General features: G+C 38.1%; 3 protein-coding genes across 7 annotated transcripts; 2 read left to right on the plus strand and 1 right to left on the minus strand.

The window, feature by feature from the left end:
- Positions 1-92: 92 nt before the first annotated feature.
- On the minus strand, positions 93-9789 carry ddi2 (DNA-damage inducible protein 2). 2 transcript variants are annotated; one of them, XM_029276277.2, is made up of 10 exons: positions 9652-9789; positions 8010-8139; positions 7317-7631; positions 7089-7215; positions 6852-6979; positions 5959-6087; positions 5098-5201; positions 4792-4984; positions 2924-2972; positions 2534-2634 (listed from the first exon to the last, which is right to left on the minus strand). In XM_029276277.2, the coding sequence occupies exons 1-9, from the start codon at positions 9787-9789 to the stop codon at positions 2962-2964; spliced, it is 1275 nt and encodes a 424-aa protein (XP_029132110.1). In that variant the 3' UTR covers positions 2534-2634; positions 2924-2961. The 2 variants fall into 2 exon arrangements, with proteins under 2 accessions (XP_065810831.1, XP_029132110.1); XM_065954759.1 differs by lacking the exon at positions 2924-2972 and having other exon boundaries at positions 93-2634.
- si:ch73-361p23.3 (tumor necrosis factor receptor superfamily member 4) lies at positions 9718-18565 on the plus strand. 3 transcript variants are annotated; one of them, XM_065954761.1, is made up of 7 exons: positions 9725-9850; positions 14247-14351; positions 14462-14596; positions 14679-14745; positions 14963-15231; positions 15324-15428; positions 16227-18565. In XM_065954761.1, the coding sequence occupies exons 1-7, from the start codon at positions 9796-9798 to the stop codon at positions 16334-16336; spliced, it is 846 nt and encodes a 281-aa protein (XP_065810833.1). In that variant the 5' UTR covers positions 9725-9795; the 3' UTR covers positions 16337-18565. The 3 variants fall into 3 exon arrangements, with proteins under 3 accessions (XP_065810834.1, XP_065810833.1, XP_020484752.3); XM_020629096.3 differs by lacking the exon at positions 9725-9850 and adding an exon at positions 12406-14106; XM_065954762.1 differs by lacking the exon at positions 14247-14351 and having other exon boundaries at positions 9718-9850.
- A 3567-nt stretch (positions 18566-22132) lies between these two features.
- tnfrsf18 (tumor necrosis factor receptor superfamily, member 18) lies at positions 22133-27028 on the plus strand. 2 transcript variants are annotated; one of them, XM_020629059.3, is made up of 8 exons: positions 22133-22290; positions 22455-22577; positions 22714-22845; positions 24065-24173; positions 24266-24336; positions 24474-24608; positions 25849-25972; positions 26459-27028. In XM_020629059.3, the coding sequence occupies exons 1-8, from the start codon at positions 22164-22166 to the stop codon at positions 26475-26477; spliced, it is 840 nt and encodes a 279-aa protein (XP_020484715.2). In that variant the 5' UTR covers positions 22133-22163; the 3' UTR covers positions 26478-27028. The 2 variants fall into 2 exon arrangements, with proteins under 2 accessions (XP_020484715.2, XP_020484717.2); XM_020629061.3 differs by having other exon boundaries at positions 25849-25951.
- The last annotated feature ends 31 nt before the right edge of the window (positions 27029-27059 follow it).

The raw sequence follows: 27059 nt of genomic DNA on the forward strand, positions 1-27059 counted from the left end.
ATTGTATCTATATAAGAACTGTAATGATTTGATAGACAAGACAAAAAAGAAGCCTTGACCCCAAGAGTAAAAAACGAAATTCACACACAATGTACAAATACTAGTTCCGTTTTATTTGCAGTTTAAAATTTCATACAAGATAAAAGTAGATAATTCAACTTGCCTGAACATTGTTGGTATATGACTGAAATAAAGCCATTAAAATACTTGATATATAATGTACTGACAAAACATTTGATGGACACAGATGACCAAATTCTAACATAAAAGAAAACGAAAAATGGATGATTTTAAGTAGGAACACAAACTATGATCGTTTGACACAAAATAAAAATACTTTTTGAACAGGAAGTATAAACTGTTTTTTATGATCCACACATGGCAAAGCTCCCAAACTGTGGAGAATGACACATACAGTACAAGATACCCTCTGTAATACACACACTTAACCCAAAAATTCCATTTACGATCACACATCGACAAATACACTAGTGGCTCCTTTGATATTTCAGTGTGATGACCCATGTGTGGACTTCTGGAAAATTTTTTTTTTTTAAACCTGTTCAAGAGTGATCCACTCTTCTAACGGCAGCAGATCCCAATATGTTGCATTTCCGTCATTGGGTTCTGAGTTGTTAAAGATTGGGGGAACAAGCCGAAATTAAAATGATAGATCAGCAGATTGCTTTAAATATCAATATTTGTCAGAGTAAAAGTCGGAGTATTGCTACTCCATTCTGACAGTTTGTATTGGTGCTCACACGTTTAGATAAAAAAAAAATAGATTTATGACATCATAGGGGAGCCTATAATAATAATGTTTCAATAATCAAATCATACAATTGGGCATTTTATAATGTGTCAATGTTGGACAAAAAAAAGAACAAGATCAATCTACCATACCAAATCTCTAAAAATCAATGAATGGGTGGGCACCCAAAACATCTGCATGCAAACACACCTCACATATCTGCAATATCCAGAAAAGTTTTTACCAGTTGTCCCCTTAGTTTTTGGATATCCTGAACAACAAATCAAGAGACGGCGTTTCCCTGTGTTTTTACGTGCTCCCTCAGAAGGGACGAGACATCTTGATCAGTAACAAGGTATAAATAAGACAGATGCTGAGTTGGGAGGCTGCGTGACAGTTATGAGTCTAGGTGGGCACAGTGATACTGCGGGCTAGCAGCGCCAGCAGGGCTAGCTCCACGACCCCGTGAGCTTGCTGCAGTGCCTCAGCAGCCTCCATGGCAGAAAAGCCCGCTGCCTGGATTCTCTGGATGTGCTCAGCTGGAAATTGTTCTATAAAGGGATGCGGGGAAGACAGAGGGGGGACCAGAGATGTGACCTGGGTAGCCTGAGCAAGAGAAGGGGAAGGGGAAGATGAGGTGCTAGAGACTTCCTCAGGTGAGCCCACTGCCATGGACAGAGGGCTGAGAAAGGGGTGCTCAGTCTGGAGGCCTAGAGTGTCAGGGGTATTAGTGCCAGAGGCTCGTCCATCTGCGACCCCTCTCCCCTGCTGCCCCTCCGGAGGTTCTCTGAACTTCAGGTCCCCTGCAGGATCAAGAGAAACCTCCTGCTCAGGTTGAAAAGTGCTGATGCCATTAGCTTTATCTTGCCCAAGTCCCCCATCATTCTTCCCCTCCTTGATGATATCTGTACGCTGTGGTGGTACTTGTTTCTCCAAAGTGTCAGCGCCATCGCCACCCAGAATCTCATCCTCGTCTGTGAACGCAGATGATGCCACAGACACAAGACACTTTGATTGTCCCTCATTGGACACAGCAGCAGCATCATGGTTGGCTTTGGCATCGCTTGTTTCTGCACCAGCTGTGATGGCAGTAGAGGGGATGTTAGACATTTCGGGTGTCTGAGTGCGTGGCTCGGGGAAAACGTCGTCAGTTTCCTGTCTGAATGGATGCGATGGGGAGCAGGAGTTGCTTCGGCTTTGAGACTGACCACGGTTGTTGGACACAAGCAGCTCGTGAAGCTCTTTGAGAGCAGCGGCCAGGGATGGCGTGCTGTCAGAGCTGGAGGAGTGCTCTCCTTCAGGCTGGTCCCTCTCTGATGACACTGCGCCCTGGGAGGCAGTCGGGGACTCCATTTCAACTGACTCAGGTTGGATAGGTGCACACGGACAGGCTTCTGTGGCATCGGCTGTGTCGGCCTGTGGCTCCTCCTGCTCCATGGGTTGAAAAGGGTAAAGTTCCTCTTGACTGGGGAGGACCTCGTTTGATTCAGCGTCCCCCTCTGCAGCTCCAGGCTGTACCTCAACCCCCGGATACAATTCCGCAAGAGTAGGGACAACGTCAGCTGAGGAACTCGGTACAGGGGGCACTTTGGAGATGCTTTGGACAGGCAGAGGTGGAGGCTGAACCTGAGGAGGTGCAGAATCCACATCCTCTGCTGGGGGCGAAGGCAGAGGAAGCCTCTGAATGTCATGTTGGTCCTCACACAGCCCTGAAGCCAAGGACTGCGTCATGGCGGCCGGGGCTGACTGAGAGCGATCCAGGGTTTGGCTCTGGCCAGAGGACGAGCTTTGAGAAGGGGAGGTGGATGAGGACATTTGGTCTAAGGTTCTGGGTAATGTAAATGGTGGGGGCTGTGGTGAGGTAGTTTGTCCATCTGCAGTGTCTATTGTGAGAGAAAATATAACTGGAAATTAAACAGCTGGAATATATGGACTCAGTCTGGATGCATTAACTGCATTAACATGTACACAGCAAACTGTTGCTTCTTTTATAGCTTCTTAAAAAATGCTTCTTTTTCATCTTAACAATTATAAGTATTCAGAATAATAACCTGTTTAAGTACAATGTAAAACATCAACTGACCGACTATGCCGCAAAAAAAAACAGCAAAATAAAAGACACAAATAGCAATGGACTTAGCACTGGCAATGGACTTGTGAATTTTACAGTACCTGGTTGGTAGGGCCCTCTCCAGCTGTCTCCAAATGCATCAGTGCTGTCCTGCTCAGGGTTAGGGCACACACCACACACATCATGCAAAGGGACGGAAAAAGTTAGCAGTCACGCACAGAGCATGCACCAACCTGTGAACCTTTTCACGCACAGTGGTCAAAAGAGTCATCCATAAAGATAACTGAAATAAAACAATAAAACTTGCGCCTATGTCTGACATGGTAAAGTGACCAGCAGAGTCGCTTTAACATGATTGTCAAGAACAAAAGATTCATTGATCTATTCCTCATCTCTAGTGGGGCCTGAACACAGTGCAGCTCTTCAGTAGACATTAATGAGCACGCCTGGCCAGTGAAAACGATAAAGGTTAAGTGCATCAATGGCAACGAAACAAATGTTTATGTAAGCATTGAAAAGCATTCTGACTACAATTTCATGATTATATTTTGACATTTTGAATACAAAATGTGACTTGTATTCATATAAAGCAGAAATCTACCCACCTTAAGCTGCTGGAGAGAACAACACTGACAGCTTACACTCAACATCTTAGTTATTTTAAAACTCAACTTGGAGATGAAGCTAAGCATAAGCTCCTCAAACACAGAACACATACTCATTAATTACAAAATTATTTACCGTATATATTTCCTGACATGTCAGGGGATAAATAAGAAACTGTTTATGGATAAAGTAACCCGACAACATTGTCTGCTACGTATTATTCCAGTGAATGAATAACCTGATATCATGTGTGACATCCCTGACGCCTTTATTAGCAGAACAAATAGTTTCAATGAAAACTGTAAAAAAGAAGAAAGAAAAAGAAGCGACCCTATAAAAAGTACCCAATTCTTTAGAAACTCTCGTAATGATGAGACAGTCTTCTCATTGTCATTTGAATTAACCCCCGGGGGAAAAATAAAGTTTTTAAAATTGAATTATAAAGTTATGGAACAGATGTGTCAGTTGTCCCAGTCTGACAAATACGACCACCTGGACGCTACCTCGTTCTACTTGCATGGTTAATCTTTGGTTTCAGTGAGTAATAATGGTGATGATGTCATCATTAGGATCCTGGAAGCATTTGGAGTCTGTTTTCAAGCATGCACACGATAAGCACTGACACATGTCATGAACTAAACTTGGTAGAATTCTTTTGGAGGTTCTTATCAGACTACAGTTAGGAAATGATTTTGTCACAGTCTAGGATTTTGTTCTTTGGAAAATGGCCATGGATTTTGGTAATGCTTCTGTGATATCTTGGTGGCTTTATTATAATTCTTATCATGTGCAAGATATTCTTGCTTATACAAATAAGTGCCCATGTTTTTTATTGGCACATTTCTATCAGTAGCTGACTTCAAGAGCTATTCTCACACCCCTTCAATGATCCATCTGCACCATTTTCAAATACAAAATGTGACAACAACTAAGAGTCAGGGCTGAGCTCACTGCAAACAGATGTCCATTAGCAGTGATGGCACCATTAGGAGTTAATGGAGTCGTCAGCGGTTAAGAATTGTCTCCAATGTTCCCCTAAACAAATTAAATGACCTCAAAATCAAACCAACAAAGACCCCGAAGTGATCTGTATTATGTCTGCTGATTGAGTGCGTGTTTAAGACTTTCATGATTTTAAGGACGCGTATAAATGTGAGATTATTTCACTGCCATTCTCATCTCTCGATTTCATGGCCGTACATTACGTATAATTTGCTGAGGTGATGACATGAGGTGATCATGTGACGAAAAAGAAGCTTTAAACTGGCACATGCAATTGTAGTTCTAAGAGAGCTGAAAAAAAGCTCAATGAAAAGCAGGTTGAAGTAAGCAGAGATGTGCATATAAAGGAGACATGACTTACCACTTTCCTGTATGGACCTCTGCAGAGCCTCCGCCAGTTCTCTGTCAGCCATCTCATCAGGACGGGCATCTTCCCGCCCTTCTGCTCCGTACGCCAATCTGGCACACTCTGGGAGCTCCGCCTCGGACAGGAAGCTAGTTTCAGTGCCTGTGGTGCTTATTAGAAGTGTGTTCTTCTTCAGGTCGATGGAACACTAACAGAAAAAGGGGAGATTTAATGTTCAACTTTACTTTAAATTCAGCTTTAAGTGAGCAGAAGATTTGAAACTTCTGCACACATTGATCAGAAAGAATGGGGGACCCGAACCTGGTGTCTCTTCAGCATATCCAAGCCAAGTAGCATGTCCATTGGCTGGTCCTCCAAGATGGAGAAAGAACAAGGAAGGAAGTCACCTTCAATCTGGACCTGAGCTACACGAGTGAAACAAGACAACATGATTTAAACTACACTGAAATGTCATGCAGAGGTTTTAAGCCTGGCTCACGCTGCAGGAGTTTAAACATTTGAATTCGGGTAGCATCACACACATAAGGAGAATCCTAAACAGATGTTTAGAACAGAATGCGTTGTGCAGAGAGGAAAAACATTTTTACAAAACATGTTTTTGGGTGAAGAAATGTCCGGGGAGAGGTGGACAACATGGATTGTATATCCTTTAGTGAGACCTGTAGGTCAGAACTGTCCTATACAGTTGTCCAGTGAACCTATGCAGTTTGAATCCTACAGATTTTAAATTGTAAATATCAAACATGTTTGAAATAAATTGGGGCGTCCCTGATGATCTTCTAACAGACCGGGGACGTTAAAACTGGATCTTTATGCCACTCACACTACAAGATTATCTAGGCAGATAATTGGTTCCGAGCAGTCTTGAGTCGGGAACGACCCCGCGATGGTTGGGAAGAAGGAATCGGAGCTAAAATCGGCCCAATTACATACTCACTAACTTTTTTGACAATGCCATTTCAAAAACACAAACTCAGGGAAATCCTTTTGGTGAAATTGTCATTTGGAAATATTTCTAAACCATAAATATGACTTAGAGTAAAAAGGAAGAGGACCAGAGGCATTCAGTATTTGTGCTAAGCTAGTCTTATTGATAATGAATCACATTGTAATACAATTTAAATAATGAAATACTATTTTTGACAAAAACCTGACACTTACCCAAATGTACTCTGCCAATGATCTTCTGGGTGCCCACTCCCTTGGCGATCCCGGCCCAGCGACGGTCCACTAGCCGCATGATGTTACAGCGCTCAGCACACGCTTGGCTCATGATGGTCATCTGGGCTCCTTAAAAAGAAACAACATCAGATTCTACAAAATGTTTAACCTTCACTAAAAAAAAAAAATGCATTTAAAACACAGTTTAAATATAACTTAAAAAAACAAACTACATATTTCTGTGGTCCAGGATGACTGTGTCTACTCTCAGCTGAGTCATACTGGTCTTGTAAAGATCACAGGGTTAATGAGATCACACATGCAATTCCAGGCACACCCTAAGAGGCAGGTCAAGGAGTTCAAATATCTGGAAAAGCCCAGATAAGAGAACCTGCTTTGTTAGTTTTAAAAACTACGCTATCTGAGGTTCGTCAAGCTTCTTTATTAGAATGCTGACGACTTCTATCTGATCACAAACTTGTGAACAGCTTAGGGAGTAGAGATGGACGTTATGGTGAGGCGGTTACAAAGAAATGCACAAGACATGCTCTGATTTCAGTCTGTTTGAAATCAAACCAATTAAAGTAATGACATATTTACAATCACACTAAAACACTGAAAGTCACAAATGGTAACTAATATAGGCCTTAATATCAAACCTAACAGTGAATGTTGTACTTCAAGATATGTCTGTTCAAAGTCGTCATGTGAAGCTGTCAATTTTTTGTGGGTAGTGATAAATCTGCAAACATGTTTGTTAATCTTGTTCATCCGTTTAATCTGCCAATAAAAACTAAACCCTGATGTAGCAAACTGACATTGTAGTACCAATCGGGTTCATGACCAGAATACTGTAACAAGGACAAATGGGATCAGGATTTAATGCTCATTACCTGAGTCAACAAAAGCTTTCACAGGGTGCCCATTGACTTTGCAGTTAATGTAGAGCATAACCACCTGTCCAAAGCTCTCAGGGGCCTCCTCCATTGCAATGGTCATGTTTTCCTCCACATTGTGCTGCCTGGGAAAAAAACAAATAAATATCATAATACTTCTAATCATGACTAAAACTGAGGCTGTACTTCAGATCAAAGAGGAGACAAACAAAATCCTCAGTCTCTCCATTATACCTGATGTCCTCCTCAATCTTTGCTTGGGCTTCCAAATCAAAGGGATCAGCAGTCAGGAGTCTGATCCTCTCCTGCTCTCTCTTGGCTCGATCCTGCTGTTGCTCCAGCAGCACTTTGGTGAAACGCTCTGAGAAAGAAATTACACTTGTATGACTCAAACTTATCTGATCATAACTGCAAGAGCGACTACACACAGGGCTCTTAACATTAAATGTTTTTTTTTTTTACCCAAGTCTCCGCTGAGCAGTGCCTCAGCGAGTGGCGGGTTTCTCTCCTTGAGGAGCGAAAGCTCATGTGGATTGGATAAAAGCATCTGCTGAAGTAAGGCAGGGTCATCGAGCCCCTGAGGAGAGGAGCCACGGAAGGCCGTTGGCGTCGAAGATTGTGCCGCGCGCTGTGGGGGCAGCGGCTGCTCCGGTGGCGGTTGTGGAGCCTGCTGCTGCTGCTGCTGCTGCTGCTGCTGCGGTGGTGGAGCACTGCGTTGACTGGTTGAAGAAGAAGTGCCGGGGACTGTGATGGAACGAAAGTCAATACGGGGCAGACCTAAGGAGCAAAGAGAATAAAGGATGAGTGATTGGTATATTGTGCATACAAAAACACTTAAATGCCTTTTTTTTTTTAATGGTGATGTCTTGTGTCCCCTCTATTTTTAAATCAACACTTCCTCTTCCAGTAAACCTCATTTACTTTCCTCATACTTTCAAAGACTTATCTGATTTTGTAGGAACCATAAAAGCCATCCCATTATTAAAAAGAAACCTGCCTGTTCATACCTCTAACAACTGAGAGATTTTCATATTAAGTATCAAAAAACAATTCTTGGCTTATTTTCAACTCACTTTTAAATCTGGATTGAACTTCAACTTGTCAAAAGACGTTAATAAATAACTTTCCTCTATTTTTCCCAAAGAAGAGTCTTACCTGGGAAGGCTGGCTGAGTTGGAGGTGGTCTTCTGTCAGCTTGCCGCAGCACCACCACATCTCCATCCTTAACACCGTAGTTTCCCAAGGCACGCGTTGGATCTTTTAGGGGTTGTTCCACATATGTGACCTGGAAAAAGACCATTAAATTTCATTATTTAATATACAGACCACTTACAGACTTTGACCATGCAAGATGAAAGATTCCACATGGCTGGATTAAGTTAGCAGCATTAAACACACGCGATGCCTCACAGAAACACAGAGTCATTTAGGTCAAACTGAACAGACACAAAAAAAGTGGCTGTTAGGTGAAACTTATTTTTGAGAACACTTTTGAAAAAACAAACTGAAGGGAAAAATGTTTAAGGTGTTCCTGATGCAAAACTACCTTCCCACCAAGATCTGAAAGGTTATTTTTGATTTTAGGAACATGATAGGCGCTGTGCAGTTTCAGTATTAGTCTCACTCTCTGTTAATTTACCACCCTCATTTTCTTTTTTCCTTATACCCTATTCAATCCAATCCAACTTGATTTGTTAAGCACTTTAAAACAACCACAGTTGACCAAAGTGCTGTACAGAAGAATAAATACAATACGTAACAGCTCACATGAGATAAAAGAAAACTACATGTGAAATACAGAATCAAGTTAAAAGACATAAAACATAAGTAAAATGAATGGGCACGCAAAAAAAGAAATAAGTCGACGGCTTACTGTGAGTCAAGACGAGATTTAAAAACAGGCAGAGAAGAGGCTGAGGTAAATCCTTCCATAATTTTCTTCCCTCGACTATATTTCAGTGTAGACAAAACAAAGTACAACCTGTGACAGTTACAACATGTGTGCAAAAGCTGCAAGTCCTCATAATTTAAAACCATCACACACAAAATGTGCTAGTTTAGAATTTAAGTTGACTTTTTGAAAAACAAAACAACACTCAACTTCACAAAAAATAAAATACCTCAACTCAAACAGAGATGAAAGTAAGACTAATGAAAACTAAACTCATGGATACAGTGAGTGTGTTCAGCTTACTGGTTAATGTAAATATCCTGCTCCACTTCTACCAAACGTATAAACTATATATTAAAATAATAATTGTACAAGTGTTTATAATCTACATTAAGTCAACCTGCACACTTGGTGTAGTTTTAAGTTGCCGTGTTTATCCTGCCCATGACTAATCCTCTGTCAGTGCATATTACCTTTATCTTAATGTAACGTCGTCGAGGGTAACTAAAGTAACTAATGTAATGTTTAGCTTGACACAGCAATAAGCAGATAAATCATTGAAGTGGAGGATATTCATGTAAACATTGTTATAATCGTCTTCAACCTGTTAACTAGTCTGAACACTGTTAGCTTCATTATTTGACCATTGTGTTGTTTTGTTAGCTTTCCCTCAGCTGCAGTCGACCACCAGATAAAGCCCCACACTTTGTAAATGTCACGTATCGTTGAAAACACGAGTGGGGGGGGGGGAGGGTGTGTAAGTATGTCTGCTGTTCATAAAGTTTCGCAACACCCGGTCCATCAAAACAGCGAAAGTCTGATTCATGCTAGCAAGTCAGCTAGCTGGCTATTAGCTCTGTTAGCTCCCTTTGCTACCACTAGCCTTGACTAGTTTTGTGAGTTCACCTGGATTTCCCCAGCTGGGATTCCTGATTCCAGTTCACAAAGTGCTACGAAGTCTCTCAGCTCCAGCTCCGGGGACACATCGAGGGCGAAGGTGGTTTCTGGGCGATCCCTCGGCGCGCAGAAAACGGTGACCAGCATCGCTTTATGTGTTTTTTGGGGGGGAGAGGATCACTGGACGAACCCGCTGAAACAGAAGCAGGTTAGTGTCTTGTACACACTGGAAATCTTGTTTTGTTTTTACAACACACTACTACAAAGACGTATTTTCGCCCTAAACAGCATCAAAGCGAAACTAATTCAACCCGAAAGACAGCGAGTGTTTCCACTTACTGGGTAAAAGTCTGAGGTGACAGTTTCTCTTTCATCTACAACTAAACAACATCAACTATTGCTTCGTGCTGCCGCATTTCACACTGCACATTTTTCGACATGTCGCGTAACACATTTTGCAGTCGTGACTCCTTATTCTTCTTCGTGGTGTTTAATGGCGCTCGGCAGATAACCCTTTAGAGTATCACTGCCACCAACTGGACTGTGCGTCGTAAACTATACACAGAGTAAACTAAGAATAAAGAGAATAAACTAAAGACACGCAAGAGATAATAATAATGTTACAGATCATTTTGTTCGCACAAGATATATATATATATATATATATATATATATATATATATATATATATACATATATACTGTACATTCTATATATCTTTATTATATTAGTCTATATTATATAAAATTTAATTATATTACACTATATTGTTCATATTGCACTATATTATATTATATAATTACATTATATTATATAATTACACTCTGTATTACTGTGGTACAACACTGCCTCTCTTCTCTGCTGTTTACATTACTAAGTCACTTTAATCATCACTTGTCCCTTTATCTTGTCATTCTCTGCAAATACTGTCTCAATTCCCTGCATAGTTAACTTCATCATTAATTTTGTACTTGTATATACCCCCTGTTTTTATTTTTATTTATCTTATCTATTCTGTTTAATGTGTATTTTGAGCTTTCTTGTCTGTGCTGCTGCAATGCCCGAATTTCCCCTCTGGGGATCAATAAAGTACTATCCTATCCTATCCTGTCCTATATATAAAAATGATATAAGACTTGACTATAGCCTTGAACATTTTTTTTGTAAATAATAATACTAATAATAAATAATCAGGTTTGCTTTATTGCATTGGTGCTTGACACCCTAATACAGCTGCTGCAGGAATAAATGTTTTTTTGTTGTTGGTAGAGAGTCTGTTCAGCTTATTGAGGGTTTATGGGTGACAAAGGAAGTGAAAAGGCTCAGCAGTGGTTCTCTTTTTTCTGTTTGCCAAAAATCTACAGATTTTTTGCTTGATGCTGCAAAGATGTAGTTCAAAACAAACTTAATGGATATGGGAGCTGCATAATCATGTAGTATTTGTTTTTTTTTTGTGAAGACCAAAAAATTAAAAAGATGGGTAATGTGAACTAGTTGGGCTGGAAACACCTCATTTAACAAAGCACCACCCCCTTGACTACGGTCTGTTTTTGTAGGATTTCTGCTGTGCTCAACCACTGTGACGACAAATCACACCATACTTACCGCATACTTTCTTGATTTATTCCACACGAAACTCTGTAAAAGGCTGCATGAACTTCCCTATCGGAACTGTTGGTGTTTCAGTCTACTTCAACTTGAACATTTTTTTCTTAAAATCTTCACCCTCACCAGTGAGTCTATTAAACACTTAATTTACACACATCTGAGGTCATAGTTCCACTAACACACACCTACCTGTAAAACATGAATATACCCCTTTTCTGGCCTGTGCTCACTGTAATTGTCTCTTGTGTTGTATCGTAAGTGTATTGTCTCTTGGCTTGTAATAAAAAAATAAATAATAATAAATAAATAAAAATATTGATACCTGGCGGCCATGAGACGATATAATATCGCCACATAAAATATCGATACTATGCTGTATTGATTTTTTTCTCCCACCTCTACTATTACTTCTTCATTGTGGTTGTTCTGCATGTGAAAAAAGGTTTTAAAAAGGGTTGAATTCCTGAATAAAACATGTAGGTTCAGTATTTAATGATCTTCTACGTCAATGGGAGTTTGTCAAGCTTTAGGAGGAATAAGAGGAGGAAACCAAAATTTTCTGACACTATAAAGGGACCAGAGGCGTTGCTTGTGGACAGGCAAGGTAGGCGACTACTTGGGGCCCCCCTGCTGGACTGAGGCCCCAAGCAGTCGCCTACCTGTTGCCTAAGGGGGACAAATTTAAACGTTATATATGTAACTTTTTACATGTATAAATCGTTTTTGATCGCCCATTAATAAGCGAATGGTTAACTGATGTGAAAAAGTAGATGTTCACTGTCTGTCTGTTTTGCCTGTATAAAATGTTTACTCGGGTCGTATTTTCCACAAAAGCTCCAGGTAGTGACGTTATATGCTCATTCTCGACGTCCTCCTCACTCCGCTTCGCTTACAGAGATCAACAGAACAAACTCATCACACACTCCCGCTCTCAGCCAGTGCCTGCCGAGACAGTCGTTTGTAGGATGGAGAATCTAAAATGGAATCTGTTTGTACAAATAAACGACCGACCTCAAACACACCACACACTCCTTCACAGACGTTCCCATGTGTATGTCCACTTACCTCCTCTGTAAAGTGTTTTCGCGGCCGAGACTAGAAAGAGACAGGCGACTGGTGCAATTCGCCTATCGGACTGCGGTGTCACTACAAACACAGTATTTTATTTAAGTAAACATATTGCTCCTTTAACAGTACTTAATCTCAGTTACAGTGTTCACGCTTCACAACCCGTAAAACAACACGTTTTGTTGTCTTGGTATTTGATTGCTTGTGAAGCTTTTGTCTGGGGAACAGAACTTCCTTTGTCTACACTCCTGCAGCAACCAGACAAACAGTTGTATGAGTAACATCTTCTGTGAATTCAAAAAGAGACAAACACTGGGTTTCTCTTAAACACATCGACAGAAATTCACTTTGAGCTTTAGCCAACAAATTCCCTTCATTCCAGTATTGATAACAGCTCAGTGTGACTCATCAATCAACACTTTAGATTTCCTTTCTCTTTCTCCCCTTTCTACTTGTTTTAAGATTGTATCAGTATTACAGCCAGTCACTTGAATGTGATTATTGCATGACTTAGTTTTGAGCTGTGACTCCTTGTTAAACAAAAGCCATAGCTCAAGTCAAGCAGAGTTTTGCTTCTTTATCAACATCCGTGTTCAAGCAGCAAACTTGTACCGTTTGCGTGGTTGTAGCTTGCTTTTTTAAAATTTGTGGTTTTCCATCTGCTCTTCATATGACAAAAGGTTATCTGTCATCTTATCTCTGGCTTAAAAATATATAACAAAGCATAGTTTCCGTTGGTAAAAACAAAGAGTTTGTACATTTTTTCCGATTAGCTCTGAAAGAATGAGAAAAACAGAGACAAGGGTTGTTAGATCGCGGGACCAAACTAGCAAAAGAGCTGCAAAGTTGAACATTTGTGGATGATGACATTCTGTTTCCTAAAAAAACAATTTATATTTACTTGTTCATCCGTCCAAAAGAAAGGGTTTTAATGTTTGTCGGTTTCTTAAAGCACATATTAGTGCATATTTGTATTATATATAAAACAAGGATTATTTATTTCATATCATTCAAAGAATTAATTTATTTCATGATTTGTACAATCATCAAAAGACGCGTTTCAGCTGATGGTTGTGTCTTGGATGTTTGAACATTAAAAATAGCATCCACTCAGCATGCAGAGGGGACTCAACTGTCATGCATGTCTGTCATACAAGATATTTAATTTTATAGAAATAACAAGGCATGACATTTTACTCGAACATAACATGTTTATACCGCTTTGAAATACAAAGTAGTTTTCTAAAGAATCGTTTGACTAACATGAAAAAGAAGGAAAGTCAAAACATTTTTTAACCTTGCTCTTACTAACTATAGCTAAATAAATGAAAACCTGTCAGATAACATATAGGCTACAATACATTTACATTTAAAGATACAGGATCCAGTTTGATCTGTATCTTTATTTCTTCACACACAAGTTTTCATGCTAACTGAAAAGTGTAAGACATACAAATACATTTTTTGTACTTTTATCTTTATAGTGGCTTCACTTCTTATATCAAAAGTCAAATGTTTCCAGACCAAAAAAAATAGAAGGAAATTGAATTAGTGATATCATTTGCATGACTGTGTTAGAGAAATGAGTGGGCTCAGTCCTTCATAAGCCATTCCTACAGGCGGGATTGTTTCAGTGTCTCTGTCAGTCTGTGGTTATTTCACACAAGAAGAAACTCGTTGCCACCTGTCTCATTGAAAAACTGAGTATGGTTCTGCTCAGATGGCTTTTATTGACTTTGATTTTTTTTGAACTCGTCTTTAATTTAGATGCCAGGTCATGCCCAAAAGGTAAAGTTTTGACTTTCTTGTATAACTGTGATTTTCCTTCTGTTCTTGTAGTTTCATTGATTGACTTCCTCTTTTTGACATGTGCTTTGCTGTGTGTAAAACATGCTTTTTTTTCTTCTGACACTGTGAACTAAATCAAGGTCATAGAGTGGTAACTCGTGGATGTGAGTTATGCCCTGATAAATTTTACCAGCCTGACACGAACCCGTCCAAAACTTGCAGATTGTGTACACATTGCGATGAGAGTAAGTCGCTTTTTTTAAATCTCTGCAAACTCAAGTTTCCAAACAAAGGGACTGTGTATAATGTGTTAAACTGCCGTTCTTTGACACAGAAATGAATGCTCTCTTTGTAGACTCGGGAAGTTTTGTTAAAGTGGAATGCACAAGAGAGACCAACAGAATATGTCAGTGCCTTAAAGGGTTTGTTGCCAGTGACAGTGATTCTTCCACTTGCAAATGTGACATAGGATATGGCAAAAATCAAAAAGGTAAAGAGACAAATCACACAACACTGCATGCGATATGACAAAGAAATACACAGTTTAATGATTATTTTTATTTCTTCGCTAGAATGCTTAAAATGTGAAGATGGATATTTCAGCAATCGTATCAACTCACCCTGTCGAAAATGGAAAAAGTATGTCCACTTAAATGAATGTTTTAAAACATTGATAATACCCTATATTAAATAACTATGGTTTATTTTTCAATTTCACCTTCCATAAATGTCTATCTTGTTTTTTTCTTTCTCTTTTATCATTGGATTAATTTCATTTTACAAATCTTTTGTGTGACATGTAGACAATTTTTGTAGAAGTTTACAGCTGTAGGCTAACTTCTATTTATCATCCTAGATGTAGCGCAGGAGTGAATATTACTGGAACTACGACCTCAGATGTTGTCTGTAATGACAAATCCAAGACCTACGTCACTACAGCCTCTGCAGGCCTGTTAACTTCTTTAATCACACGCGTGACAAAAGAACGTTCACACAAGGGGGCTGAAATTCGGAAGGAAGATACCACCAGGAACCCCTTATCCGTCACATCCGCTCCAGTACAAAGAATCCCCCCTGAGCTAAAAGTGAAGCCTCCCACTCCCTCTAACACAAGCAGTTACATTGGTAAAACATTTCCTGCCATCTTTTTATTGTCACAATGTCAGAGTGGTAATTCATGTTTAATAACATACAGCTTTTTTTTTTGTCTTCTTCAGGTATTATCCTCTTCCTATTTTTAATTGGGCTTCTTGCTTTGCCTGCTGTGGTGATCTGCAAGATGTACATAACTCCTTGCCGACAGAGAAAACCAGCGGTTCGAAGTATGTGGCAAGATTTATGCACAGTAACAGTAAAACATTTTGAGAAACAAACTAGAGCTGCATGAGAACATTCACACCTCTCTTTTGGATAAATATAACACTAGATAACATTAGTAGGAAGGGGGGGAGCAGTTCGCTTCAGTCTGTGCGGAGTAACGTATCCAACCACATCCCCACTTCTTAAAGCAACAATCTTTTTTCTTTTCTTTTGAGCTTCCCCTAAGATAGTAAGTGGTATACACAGAATCATTTTTTGGACCTCAGTCATAGCAACCGTTTACTCACAATACTAGAAGTATTCTTCAAACCTAATGTATGCAAGCCTTTGGGAGCATTGGCCAACTTTTTGGGGCTTATTGTCCGCCTAAGACTTCCTTTTATGTTGCCTTTTACAGTCCAACAATTTAAGACATTTACAAAGATTGACGTTAGCTTTAACAGATGACAAATGACAGCATTACTAGCTGGTCTATGTGTTCTGCCTCTTTTGCTCTTCAAAGAGACGGAATTTCAGCGTACAGCGAAGACCAACAGGAATGTTTGTGAAGGATACTTCTCAGAGTTCTGTTGAAAAAGATTATGCTAGGAGACACCAGAAACTGTTTTTTTAAACCCGTACTGTGAGTTAAAGAGCAATTATGTTGCTATAACTCCACTTACCCTGTCAATGAACAACATATACAAGTTCAATAAGTATATAACCTTCTAATTAGTAAGGTGTAGATTTGCTGTTAGGCCCATTTTGTTACTTTTGGACAGCGACGTGCTGTTTACACTGCAATGTTGTTTCTCTTTCAGCACAGGACTCATTGTGTCGGACGCCGGTTGAAGAAACGGTCTGTCCTCTCTCAAACAGTATCCAAGAGAGCCCTGACGAGAAACTGGCAACAAGTCAACTCATACTGTGAATGTTCAGGTTCGATTCTCATCATATGCACGTTGTCTGACTGAGCCTTTCCATCAGGAAAAACATCATGAAAATTATGTATTGATCTGTATTACAGCAGTTCAATCACAATATTGTAGTTCATATTTGACTTGCGTTCTTCTGTATAGGAGATAATACTGAATGAATATCAGACCTCACATTTTGGTTGTCATTCAACTGTAAATCAATTTAAAGTTATGTAGTGACAAGTACAGTTAGGCCTACTACTTTGGCTGAACTCCTTTAATAAGACCTGTATGATCTCATGATCGTGCCATAAATGCCTCATGTTATTTCCTTTTTTACATTCCCTCAATATGATAACTATGCTTTTTTGTGTTGCTTTTTTTATCTATAAGATGTGAAATAATGTGAAATATTTTGATGGGGCAATTGACAAGTTTCTGAGAAATGAAGTTGTGAACACAAATGTTGGTAGTAACAAGAATACTACTGATCCCATCTTTAATGTATCGACGGGAGTCTTAGAAAAAAAATGCTCTTTTCATGCAGACTTTCATGTGTCTATTTTTGGCTTGTTTTCTTTGATCAGCTTTGTTCCATTGATAACATGTTGGTTAAGCTGAGAACAGAAATTGTGATAAAAACATGCATTCAGCTGTATGTCGAATAGGGGAAGTCCCCCTCGTGTCTGTTTTTCCCCCCCCAACTAAGAGAAACTTACTGTCATGTTTTCGGTTGGAAAGATTAGTTTTTGCAAATGTTATGACTTTCATGTTTCTATACCTCACTGGAGACTTCCCCAGGTTATTGCCTCCAAGGAAACATGCCACACACAAGCCTTCAGAGCACATGTGACACGTTGTGTACCTGCTTGGCTCTGTGTCACTTGTAAGATCTTCAGATTTTTTTTTTATTTTAGCTTAGTGAGACAGTGCCCTCTGTGGGGGAATACTTAAGGTAAAAGAATAAGGTTATTTTTGTGTTGTATTAGTTGTGGGTGTAACATTTTCATCCTGTACGTGTGTAAAAGTTCCAATCCAAGAATATAAATATACTCAGTTACATTTACAAGCCATGCATTTAAAATTTTAAATCAATGAATCACAGCAGTAAAAAAATGAGTTTTTTAAAATACTTTTTATGGTCCCCATGTCTTGACATACAGTACACATACTGTATTACTGTATACTGTACAATACTGTATACTCAACCAAAAGATCACCATATTTTGAAGTTGAAGTTATAACAACAAATTCAGTACATATACCTGTATAACATTTTTTTTTTAAAAGTATGTTGAATTCACTCAGGGATAGTTTGGATCTGTATTCCATAAATTCACGAGTTTTCCCTCCATCAGGGTTTTCTCACCTTCCTCTACTATGATATTTAAAAGTTGAGACAGAGTGGACAAACAAACAAATGAGTTATATAAAATGAATAGGGAGATAAAGAAAAGAAAAAACAGATTTTTTTAAAGCATAGAAAGTCTCTCCTGGATTTTTCTGTGAAAAAATGTTATCATTTGAACATTATATAAGTAAAACCTGAGAAGTTAAGAGGAGGAATTACCCAACTATAAACATGTTAAATGACAATCCTCAACTACACAGTTTAATATAAGAGCTCACTAGACAAATGGGTGGAGGATCGTTGATTTAATTGAAATGTCTCATGTTTTTTAATATTTGTAATGTTGCTATTATGTTCTATGGTATTGTCTGTGCTATTTGTTTTCCTGTAGTAAAAGTGCACTGATATGGCCTGAGAGTTTTTGAATAAATTTCTGTTAAAAAAAAACGTGTCTTGTTGTCTAACAAGTCATGAACAGTTCCTGCAGATGCTTTCTGTAAATGTCAGTGATTCAGGAAGTTGTAATGTGGTTTTGAAGATATAACGTGCATGTGACAAAACCCTCACTACAGAGGGAGTCTGACAAATCATCTCATTATCAATAATACACAGCCTCCGTCCATAAACATCATTAGTACATTAAACAGAGATACTGTATATTCATTTCAAATGGCTCTGTGTCACTAACACATATTCTCTCTTTGTATGTAATTCTGTAAATGTGAATACAGTGTCTAACTTGAACTGTTTCTTAGGGGAATAGTTGCTTCCACTGCAGAAATGATTGATAATGCTTTTTGTTGAGACATTGACTTAAATGGTATTTTTATGGCGGCCATTGTCAAAATAGCTACTCTCAGTTAAATTGATTTCATGATTTAATAAAGAACTCTAACAAAACTTGGCACCTACCTTACCCACAATGCAACTCTGACGTTCAGTCACCACAGTCAGGATTTAGGGTGTGTTTTGCTTACAGAACCTTATTAAAAAATATGCCTAGCCTAACGAACAGTTTAGAAGCAGTCCACAAACATTTAGAAAATTCAGATCTTTCTTGCTCCTCATCTATTTTCAGCTCTTTAATATATATATATATATATATATATATATATATATATATATATATATATATATATATTTATCTAACCTTTATTTTACCAGGAGAAAAACTCAATATTGAAAAATATGTTTTTCCAAGGCTGTGCTGGACACATTTCTTGCAAACCAAAGCACGACTCAAGTGACATCACGAGGCAATTACAAGCTCCCTCAAAAGGCTTAATTTAATTTTTCCTCACAAACAGTAACTCCTCAAGGGCCGCCATTAAAGACCAGTTTGTTAGACCTTTCTTACTAAACAATACTTTTGATGGCAGCTTTGGTGTCCCCCCCCCAATATAGTGGAGTGAGGTATCCGCCCTTGCAAGGGTTGAAATAGTGTATTAATTCAATGAGTTCGACCTGAAAGACATTAAAACTTCAAACAGGTCAACAATTTCTTCTCAGCTGTATGTGTTCTGTGTCCAGCAGAATATAAAGCTGGAAAATAATGTTCAGTGGTAGGTGGGGTCTTCTCTTTTTAATGTTGAAAAAAAAAAGCTTTTTAAAGAATAACTGTACAAGCAAAAGCAAGGAAAAGTTGAACCACAGCAAAGTTCGCAAAGGGAGAATTCTTGTATATTTAACTTTTCTTTTCATTTTAGAAAAATATTCACAGACAGTGTGATATGAAAATTAAAGCTACTGCAAAATGTATCTGCAAGTGACAAGTCTCTACTACCTAACATTGTCCCTAAAGGATATACTTTAACCTGGTAAGCTTTAATATTTTTTGTTGAAGGTTTTCCCCCAAATAGTGACGACACAGGTATGCCACCCACTCTCACCACAACAGAGTGGGTGGCGCTGCTGATGCACCCTGACTACTGTATGTACGTCTGTTGTTACGTCACATGCAGTAGGAGGTTTAATACAAGTGACTCTGTGGTTGTAACTTACTGCGTCTGACAGAGAGAGAAGTAAATGTCTTTGTGGATTTAGTCACATGTGATGGGGGTTGTGTGATTCAAAATGTAGGCGGACATCACCCAAACACTTAGAAGGGCTAGATTACATGCACTGGATTAGTCTAATATTCAAAGAATCATGCAAATACGGAGCTCAGGTAACATCTTGTTCTACCATGAAAAAAGTACAGGGTGAAAAGTCCTTCAGAATGAGTTATAGTCAGAGTAAGTGGGCTTGATTCAGTGATATTCTGTGAAAACCACAAAATCTGAATTCAACATCAACGGTAGTCTTTCAACCAATATTTATTTTTCTATATTTCTATATTTATTTATTATAGATAAGTCTGCTGATTAACTTTTGGTTATAAAATGAGGTGGTACATACAATGCTGAATCATTAATTACCTTTATAAAACACCAAACATTCAGTTAACAATCGTATCAAATAAAGGGCAATTTTGTTTTTTGCGATTCAACTTGATAATTGGCTGAAATTCTGACATTTTAATATTGTTGCAGTCATTTCAGCCCTTTTAAAAATATGTTGACATTTTCCTGGAATCTGCAACAAATCACAAAGTCATGCTACTTTAAGTTGACAACAGTTGATTGAACAGTTAAGTTGATTCTGTGCACATCATTGTGGGCTTTGCAGAATACGTACTTCCTATTGTCAGTGCAAAATCAATACTCAAATCAAATGCTCACCTACATGCTCAACATTTGCAAACATCACATGATGCCATAATGGACACACACACACACACACACACACACACACACACACACACACACACACGCACACACACACACACACACACACACACACACACACACACACACACACACACACACACACACACACACACACACACACTTTCTCTTTCACACAGGTAATGGTTTCATGTGTCCTAGGTTATGGGGTTTCCCTTGAGCCAAACTGAGTCAAAATCAGAATATTGAAATTATGAATTTTTCCACTGCATGTCATGGCCGATATATAACCTCTTTCATTTTAACTCTTGGTTTAGTCCAAACACCTTACCCCCCCCCCCCCCCCCCCCCCCCAAAGCAACCAAACATTGCATGCCAAAATTCCTAAATAATATACCTACTGTATATTCCAATGATATGTTTTATTATATGCTTTGTCTATGTTGTCTAAACCACCAAGGTCCAACAAAGATATAAAAATATGTTAATATATGAACATTAATTCTACACTCAAAATAGTTTTGAGGTATCAGCACTGGATAATACCAAATACGATAGAAAATGTACATTATTGCCTATTTAAAATATAATTTAACAACATCATTAAATATGTGCTAATCAGCACATTTGATTAAATATTGATTTTATCAGCTTTATTCCAGTGTCAATCTTGAACCCTTTCAACTTCCATTTCAATTTTGGAGGATTAAATGATTTTGAGAGCAAAGTTACAAATAGAATTTAAAAACAAAATAAACTAACTTCAGAAGAAACTCAAACTGGGTAAAATTAGTCATATCAGTTAAATTCATTGAGGAGAGAGCAGATAAAATACTCATTAAACACTCTGGTTTTGTTTCTATAGAAAATGCACGTTTCTTATGAAGTAGGAATACATTTCCCCCAAAAAATGTATTAATAAACTACTCATAGTTCTCTTTCAATTTAGAATGACTTCACTTTTACATCAGTTTGCCCCTTCCTGCCAGATGACTTTATTAAGATATCACTGATTACAAGTAACACCTTATATTTCCAGGTTTGGACTACATTTTTGGTCTTACACTAATTGGAAACAAGAGACAAATAGACCTAAGCCCAAACCTGTAGATTTAAATGTGAAAAGTACATTGCAGTATCCAAACTTTTGAGTGTATCATATAGGGAGGTGCTAAAAATCATGCTTTGATCATGTGTTTAGTTGCAGCTCTAGAGTGCAGATGTTCATAACGCTTTAATTTCTAACTGCACAGTTCCTACTGAAATTAGCAAAGCCTCTATGACTGACCTGAAACAACACGTCCTGCGGCAACACACACTTTATAGGAAAACCTTTATAGAAGACAGACTCATAAGAGTGAATAAATGAAATCCCTGTTTATTCTCTGTAAATCACAGACACAGTCTGATTTTGATGAACCAGGCTCCCCTCTTTAGGTAATAGTCCTGCACTGAAAATATAAAACACAGTTTAATAATGAAGTAAAATCAAAAGAGATATCTAACAAATGTATGCGGGTCAATGTATATGGGTATAAATAGAAAATACAAATACAAAACTAAATAAAACATGTTACTATTGTCATTCAGTTTCTACAACTTTTTTTCATTGACATGCTTCCTATAGTAACAAGGGGTCTTTCACTTCCTGAAGTGCTAAAGCGGTCTCTCACAATGTGTGTCTTAGCGAGCTAACCACAGACTGTGACGTCAGCACAACAGACAAGATAAAACCCAGAAGGAACGAGCAGAGCACTGGCCATTATGTGTTCTCTGAGCCTTTCCCTTGTGTTCATTTGTGTGTGGAGTATTTGGACTTCAGCATATGCTACAGTCTGTGGAGAGAATCAGCGAAAAGTGGGTGGTCGATGCTGTGACCTGTGCCCCCCAGGTAAAGGACAGATTTCATCTTAAAACAGCAAATTCAAATGTGCTTTGTTTAATTGGTTAATTTGTTACCTGTAATTGTTGTAATGTTTTTGATATAAGATAAGAGGTGACATTTTGGGGGTCAAGTATGAATGTTAATCCATCTGATTTTATTCAATTTTCAAGGGGAATATGTGAAGGAGCTCTGCTCAGACCACCAGCAGACTGTCTGCAGCCCCTGTGCAGAGGGCTTCTACTCAGATCAATATAACATCTTTGACGCATGTGAGGAGTGTCAGTCATGCCAAGGTGAGATTAAAATCCTAAAATTCTGATTTCTAGTGTATCTCCTGCCAGTGATGTTGACCATGCATTTTAAACAGTGGAAAAAAAAACACTGATGTAACCTGGAAGTCTCGTGGTTTGAGCTCTTGTCTCTTTACAGAAAATGCTCAGAAATGTACACCAACCACAAATGCAAAATGTTTCTGCCGCCCGGGCTTCCTGTGCTCCAACAGCGTCTGCTCAACATGTGAGGAAAACAAATGCGTCATGGGGGAGAAAGTGAACAAGACAGGTGAGAGAGGACTTTATATCAAAGAAATGTATGGTAAGCAGTTTGTTTTGAAATGAAATGTAACTGGCACAACTCTAGTTAGAAGATATCAACCACAGGAACATTGTTGATCAAGGGGTTTCACGCCAGGATGTGTGAGGTGCCAAATTGGAAATAAATGTGGGTTAGACAAAGCCGAGTTCGACAGATATACTGTAGGTTGGTCACAACCTATTTTTCTGTTCATAATTGTCATAACAGTGTTTGTGTTGGCATGAATGAGTTTTCACTCTGCTCACATATAATTAATTTGTGTGACTTTCAGAAATTGTTTATGCATATTTGATTTAAAATTAACATGTATGGATGCTGGCACTTTAAGTTAGTAAAAGGAGAGCTCTTCATAATAATATCAAGTTAGATGAGCTTCTAGAATTGTAGAGCTGACAAATTAAGCTTAATCAATTAATCGTTTGAAGAAAATGAATTGCCAACTATCAAAACAACTGATTTATCATTGCATTATTTATCAGACAACTATGTCTAATATTTGCATGTATTAGCTTCTTAAAGGTGATAATTGACTACATTTTGTCACTGGCCTTTTTTAGTGGTGGCATGAAGTTTGTGTCAGAATGTCACCCCTGAACACCCCTCGATCCGGCCCTGGTTATTTGGGTTTTTAACTTGTTGGACAAAACAAGCAAGTTGAAGATGTCACTTTTAGCTTTTTATTTTTTATTTTATTTTTTTACTTTTAAACAACTAAATAATTAATTATTTAACAGTTTATAAAATGTGATGATTAAAGTAATTCTTAGTTGCTGCCTAACAGGTGTGTGACATTTTCCAGGTCTTAGGGATTTTAAGCTGCACTGACTTGAATGTGTATTTCATTCTTTGATTGGACATTCATTTCCTTAATGAAAACTTGATCAATGAAGGACAAAAATAGTCATGCAGAAAACAAGAGAAAGCTGTGATTTAATTGAACAAAAGTCTACGGCTAGCAGCTCTGAGAGGCTGTATTTAGTTAGTAAGAGAACCCTGACATGCTGACAATAGTGTACTTAGGCCTACATAACTTCCATGATTGATTTGTTAGCATGATAACACTTGCAAATTAGCAGTGAACACAAAGTGCAGCTAAGGCTAATGAGATGTTTTATTGTTTGCATGTACATAGTCAAAAATAAGTAGTAGTAGACAAATGACCATTTGGAATTATCTGTCTTTGCAGACAAACCAATGGGTAAACGGTTGATAGAGTATTCATATCGGTGTGAGCCGATATGCTCTGATACTGAATATTTTGATGTGAAGGAGAAGACCTGCAAGCCCCGGGCAAAGTAAGACCTTAAGACTTCAGGTATTTACAGTAGCCTAATAATTCCCTTTAAAGAGTTACATTCCTTTAGCATTTACACTGTCTGTTCAACAGGTGCAGTTTGTTTGGACTTTCTGAGCGTTCTCCAGGGAACATAACCCATAACTCAGTTTGTGATGGAGGTGGTATGTAAATAAGTATTATAATGACATGAGCATTAGTCTGTTTTTGATAGAAATATGTGTTTTTTGCTGTAAAACACACATTCTCAATGATTTGACGATGTTTATTTTAAATGAACTATATTAACTTTGTATTGCAGTTTTGCCAGAGAGGCCTGGATTTGGTGGAGACATCATTCATGTGATCCTTGGCATTGGTTTTGTTTTGATTTCTCTCACACTACTTGGGGTTCTGTCTTATGCCAGTATAAAGAAGCTGAGAAAGCACAAACCAGGTAAGTGTTGAAATAATATGTTAATATAATGATATAACGGTATCAAGTAAAACACATGCTGGCAAAAAAAAAGGATGCCAGTTAGTCATTGAAATTGAATCTCTGCTTTTCAAACAATAACTACAAAGATTTGAAAAGAACAGATTTGAAAGTAAAAATGATTAGCTTTGGTTCAATGTGATAAGGCAAGGTAAGGCAAGTGTATTTGTGTAGCACTTTTCATCAACAAAGTGCTTTAAACAGGAAATAGAACTAGACACAAAGAAAGAACAGTGAAAAAAATAAAAACCGACAGGTCCGACAGGTAACTAGTACCTAATCCAGATAAAGATTAATGGACAAGTAAGATCATTTTCAAGTTGATTATGTGAGGTACTTATAGCCTGTGCAGGCATCTGAGGATTCTGGTTATGCACTGAGCTTTTTGTCTGTGTTAGAAACCTAAAAGCAGCACTCTGTGTCCGCTGCAGCTGTCTGATTTCTGTTTTTGTCAGACCAGGGAATAATCCATTGCAGTAGTCCAGCCTGCTATAGATAAAAGAGTGTACCAGTATCTCCAGCTCATGCTGTGAGATCATGTCTCTGATCCTTGCAGTGTTTTGGCCCCAAAAGAAATAACTTACATTTTTGTCCTCTTTAGAATACTTTTACTTGCATGTCTTCTACATACATGTGATACGATATATCTAAATTTGCTCAAGGCAACATGTATAGATTAAATACCAGTGGTCCAAGAATTGACCCTTGTGGAACACTTAAGTAAAGTTTACTCAATACAATAAGCAGCTCACCAATCAAGGGAAATAATTACAGAGAGCAATACATTAACACTTCCTATTTTCTTAGTTTTCAAAAATATTTGTGATTTTCAAAACCAGTTTCATAAGAGTTAATAAATTCTGTTTAAAATATCACAAATTAACATGAAAATAATTGGCCCACTTTGAGGAGTGATTAGGTGCAAATGTGACTGCACGTTAGTAATAATATTCAGCCAAGAACCTTTAGTGAGTACCTCTCACTTATTTCACATCAGTTGGGATTCAAAGTCATTGTGACAAGTATGCCTTTTTGTAACGGTATAACAAGACCCAAAAATGTCATTTTTATGTTTAAAATTATTTTCTAAACTAAGAAATACACTACCTTTATAAGACTAAAATGAGAGTTGGCTGGAGTTGCAGTGAGTATTTGATAATGTGTGTGTTAATTAAGAAATGTTATATTCTTTCTGCTTCAGATGAGAAACCTGTCTCCACCACTGTCAGTGACTTCCACCTGTCAAAGGAGGAGAGCGGGCTCCAGCTCATCATCCAGGTTGAACCCAATAATGAAGACAGTTGGTGCGACTCTTTTGTGGAGGGGTCAGAAAAATAATATTGATTCAAGAAATTACTGTATACAAGCATCTTAAATCATGAAACACAGATTTAAACACAGAGAAACCTCTTCATGTAAAATACTGACTCCTAGGTCCACTGGACAGAACTAGGCTATCATATGCAGTAATATCTTCATTATAGCCAGTATATCTTCATTATTATGAAGCACCTTTGAGCAAGGCATTTAACCCCAGTCTGTTCCAGCAAAGGGGTCACAAGATTATGTCTAGGTTTGAATGTGAGTACCTCTAAGTGTAATTGAAATAATAGTAGGCTAATTAGTCAAGGATGCTTTAGTGTCGACTGTACACTTAATGCTAATTTAAAATGTTCAATGGAGCATTGGGATGGAACTATACAACTATTTTGTAAATGTGTTGTATTTCGATGTATCTCTGAATCATTTATATTTGTTGTTTTGAGTAAGTTAAGTTTACGTTTTTAAGTCTTTTTTTGTTGGGTTGGCAGTTCAGGTCCCGGCTCTTGAGGTCCATGTAGGCCTATCCTGGCTCAGTCAAGCATCCTTCTTCCCCCGTGAAGGGGGAAAAAAAGAAGAAAATCAAGAACACTGAGTCAAAACATACCTTGACAATAAAAATAAAAGGTTTTAAAGATGAGAGGTGAAATGTCTACCTCAACCAAGTCCTGATGCTTTTTGGATTTAACTTTTAATGACTATGACTGACAACCTTCACAGGCATATACTGCATCATCTCATGTAGGCCACTTCACTGAAGTGGAAGCAAACATGGTAGCTAAACATTGTTGTCTACTTCCTTGCAGTTATATAAACCAACCAATCAAATTGCACAACAGGCAGCAGATCATTGGTCATTATCACTGGCATTAATCCTTACATATTTACACTGAGGAAAAATGATCGTTGTTTAGTTTTTATATATCATTACATAAGCTTTTTCCACACAAAACTGCACTGAGGTAGCAACTGTGCTGTCATTAAAAACCTGAAAGCAGGGGTTCTCAATCTAAATGTATTATGTTGTGCATTTAATGTTAATAAAAATGAATTTAAATTGGTGTAAGAAACTCGATGTGATTCCTTCGTGGG

The sequence above is a fragment of the Labrus bergylta genome, chromosome 5 (assembly GCF_963930695.1).
Source record: "Labrus bergylta chromosome 5, fLabBer1.1, whole genome shotgun sequence".
Lineage (NCBI taxonomy): Eukaryota > Metazoa > Chordata > Actinopteri > Labriformes > Labridae > Labrus > Labrus bergylta.

Coding starts and splice junctions, on each gene's coding strand:
- tnfrsf18 (XM_020629059.3), top strand. CDS start 22,164: ATGTGTTCTCTGAGCCTTTCCCTTGTGTTCATTTGTGTGTGGAGTATT. Junction 22,291..22,454: donor CTGTGACCTGTGCCCCCCAG/GTAAAGGACAGA, acceptor TCAATTTTCAAG/GGGAATATGTGAAGGAGCTC. Junction 24,609..25,848: donor GCTGAGAAAGCACAAACCAG/GTAAGTGTTGAA, acceptor TTTCTGCTTCAG/ATGAGAAACCTGTCTCCACC.
- si:ch73-361p23.3 (XM_020629096.3), top strand. CDS start 14,025: ATGGTTCTGCTCAGATGGCTTTTATTGACTTTGATTTTTTTTGAACTC. Junction 14,107..14,246: donor TGCCAGGTCATGCCCAAAAG/GTAAAGTTTTGA, acceptor AACTAAATCAAG/GTCATAGAGTGGTAACTCGT. Junction 15,429..16,226: donor GAGAAAACCAGCGGTTCGAA/GTATGTGGCAAG, acceptor TTTCTCTTTCAG/CACAGGACTCATTGTGTCGG.
- ddi2 (XM_065954759.1), bottom strand. CDS start 9,789: ATGCTGGTCACCGTTTTCTGCGCGCCGAGGGATCGCCCAGAAACCACC. Junction 8,140..9,651: donor TCCCAGCTGGGGAAATCCAG/GTGAACTCACAA, acceptor GTCTTTTTCCAG/GTCACATATGTGGAACAACC. Junction 6,088..6,851: donor GAAAGCTTTTGTTGACTCAG/GTAATGAGCATT, acceptor TTTCTTTTTAAG/GAGCCCAGATGACCATCATG.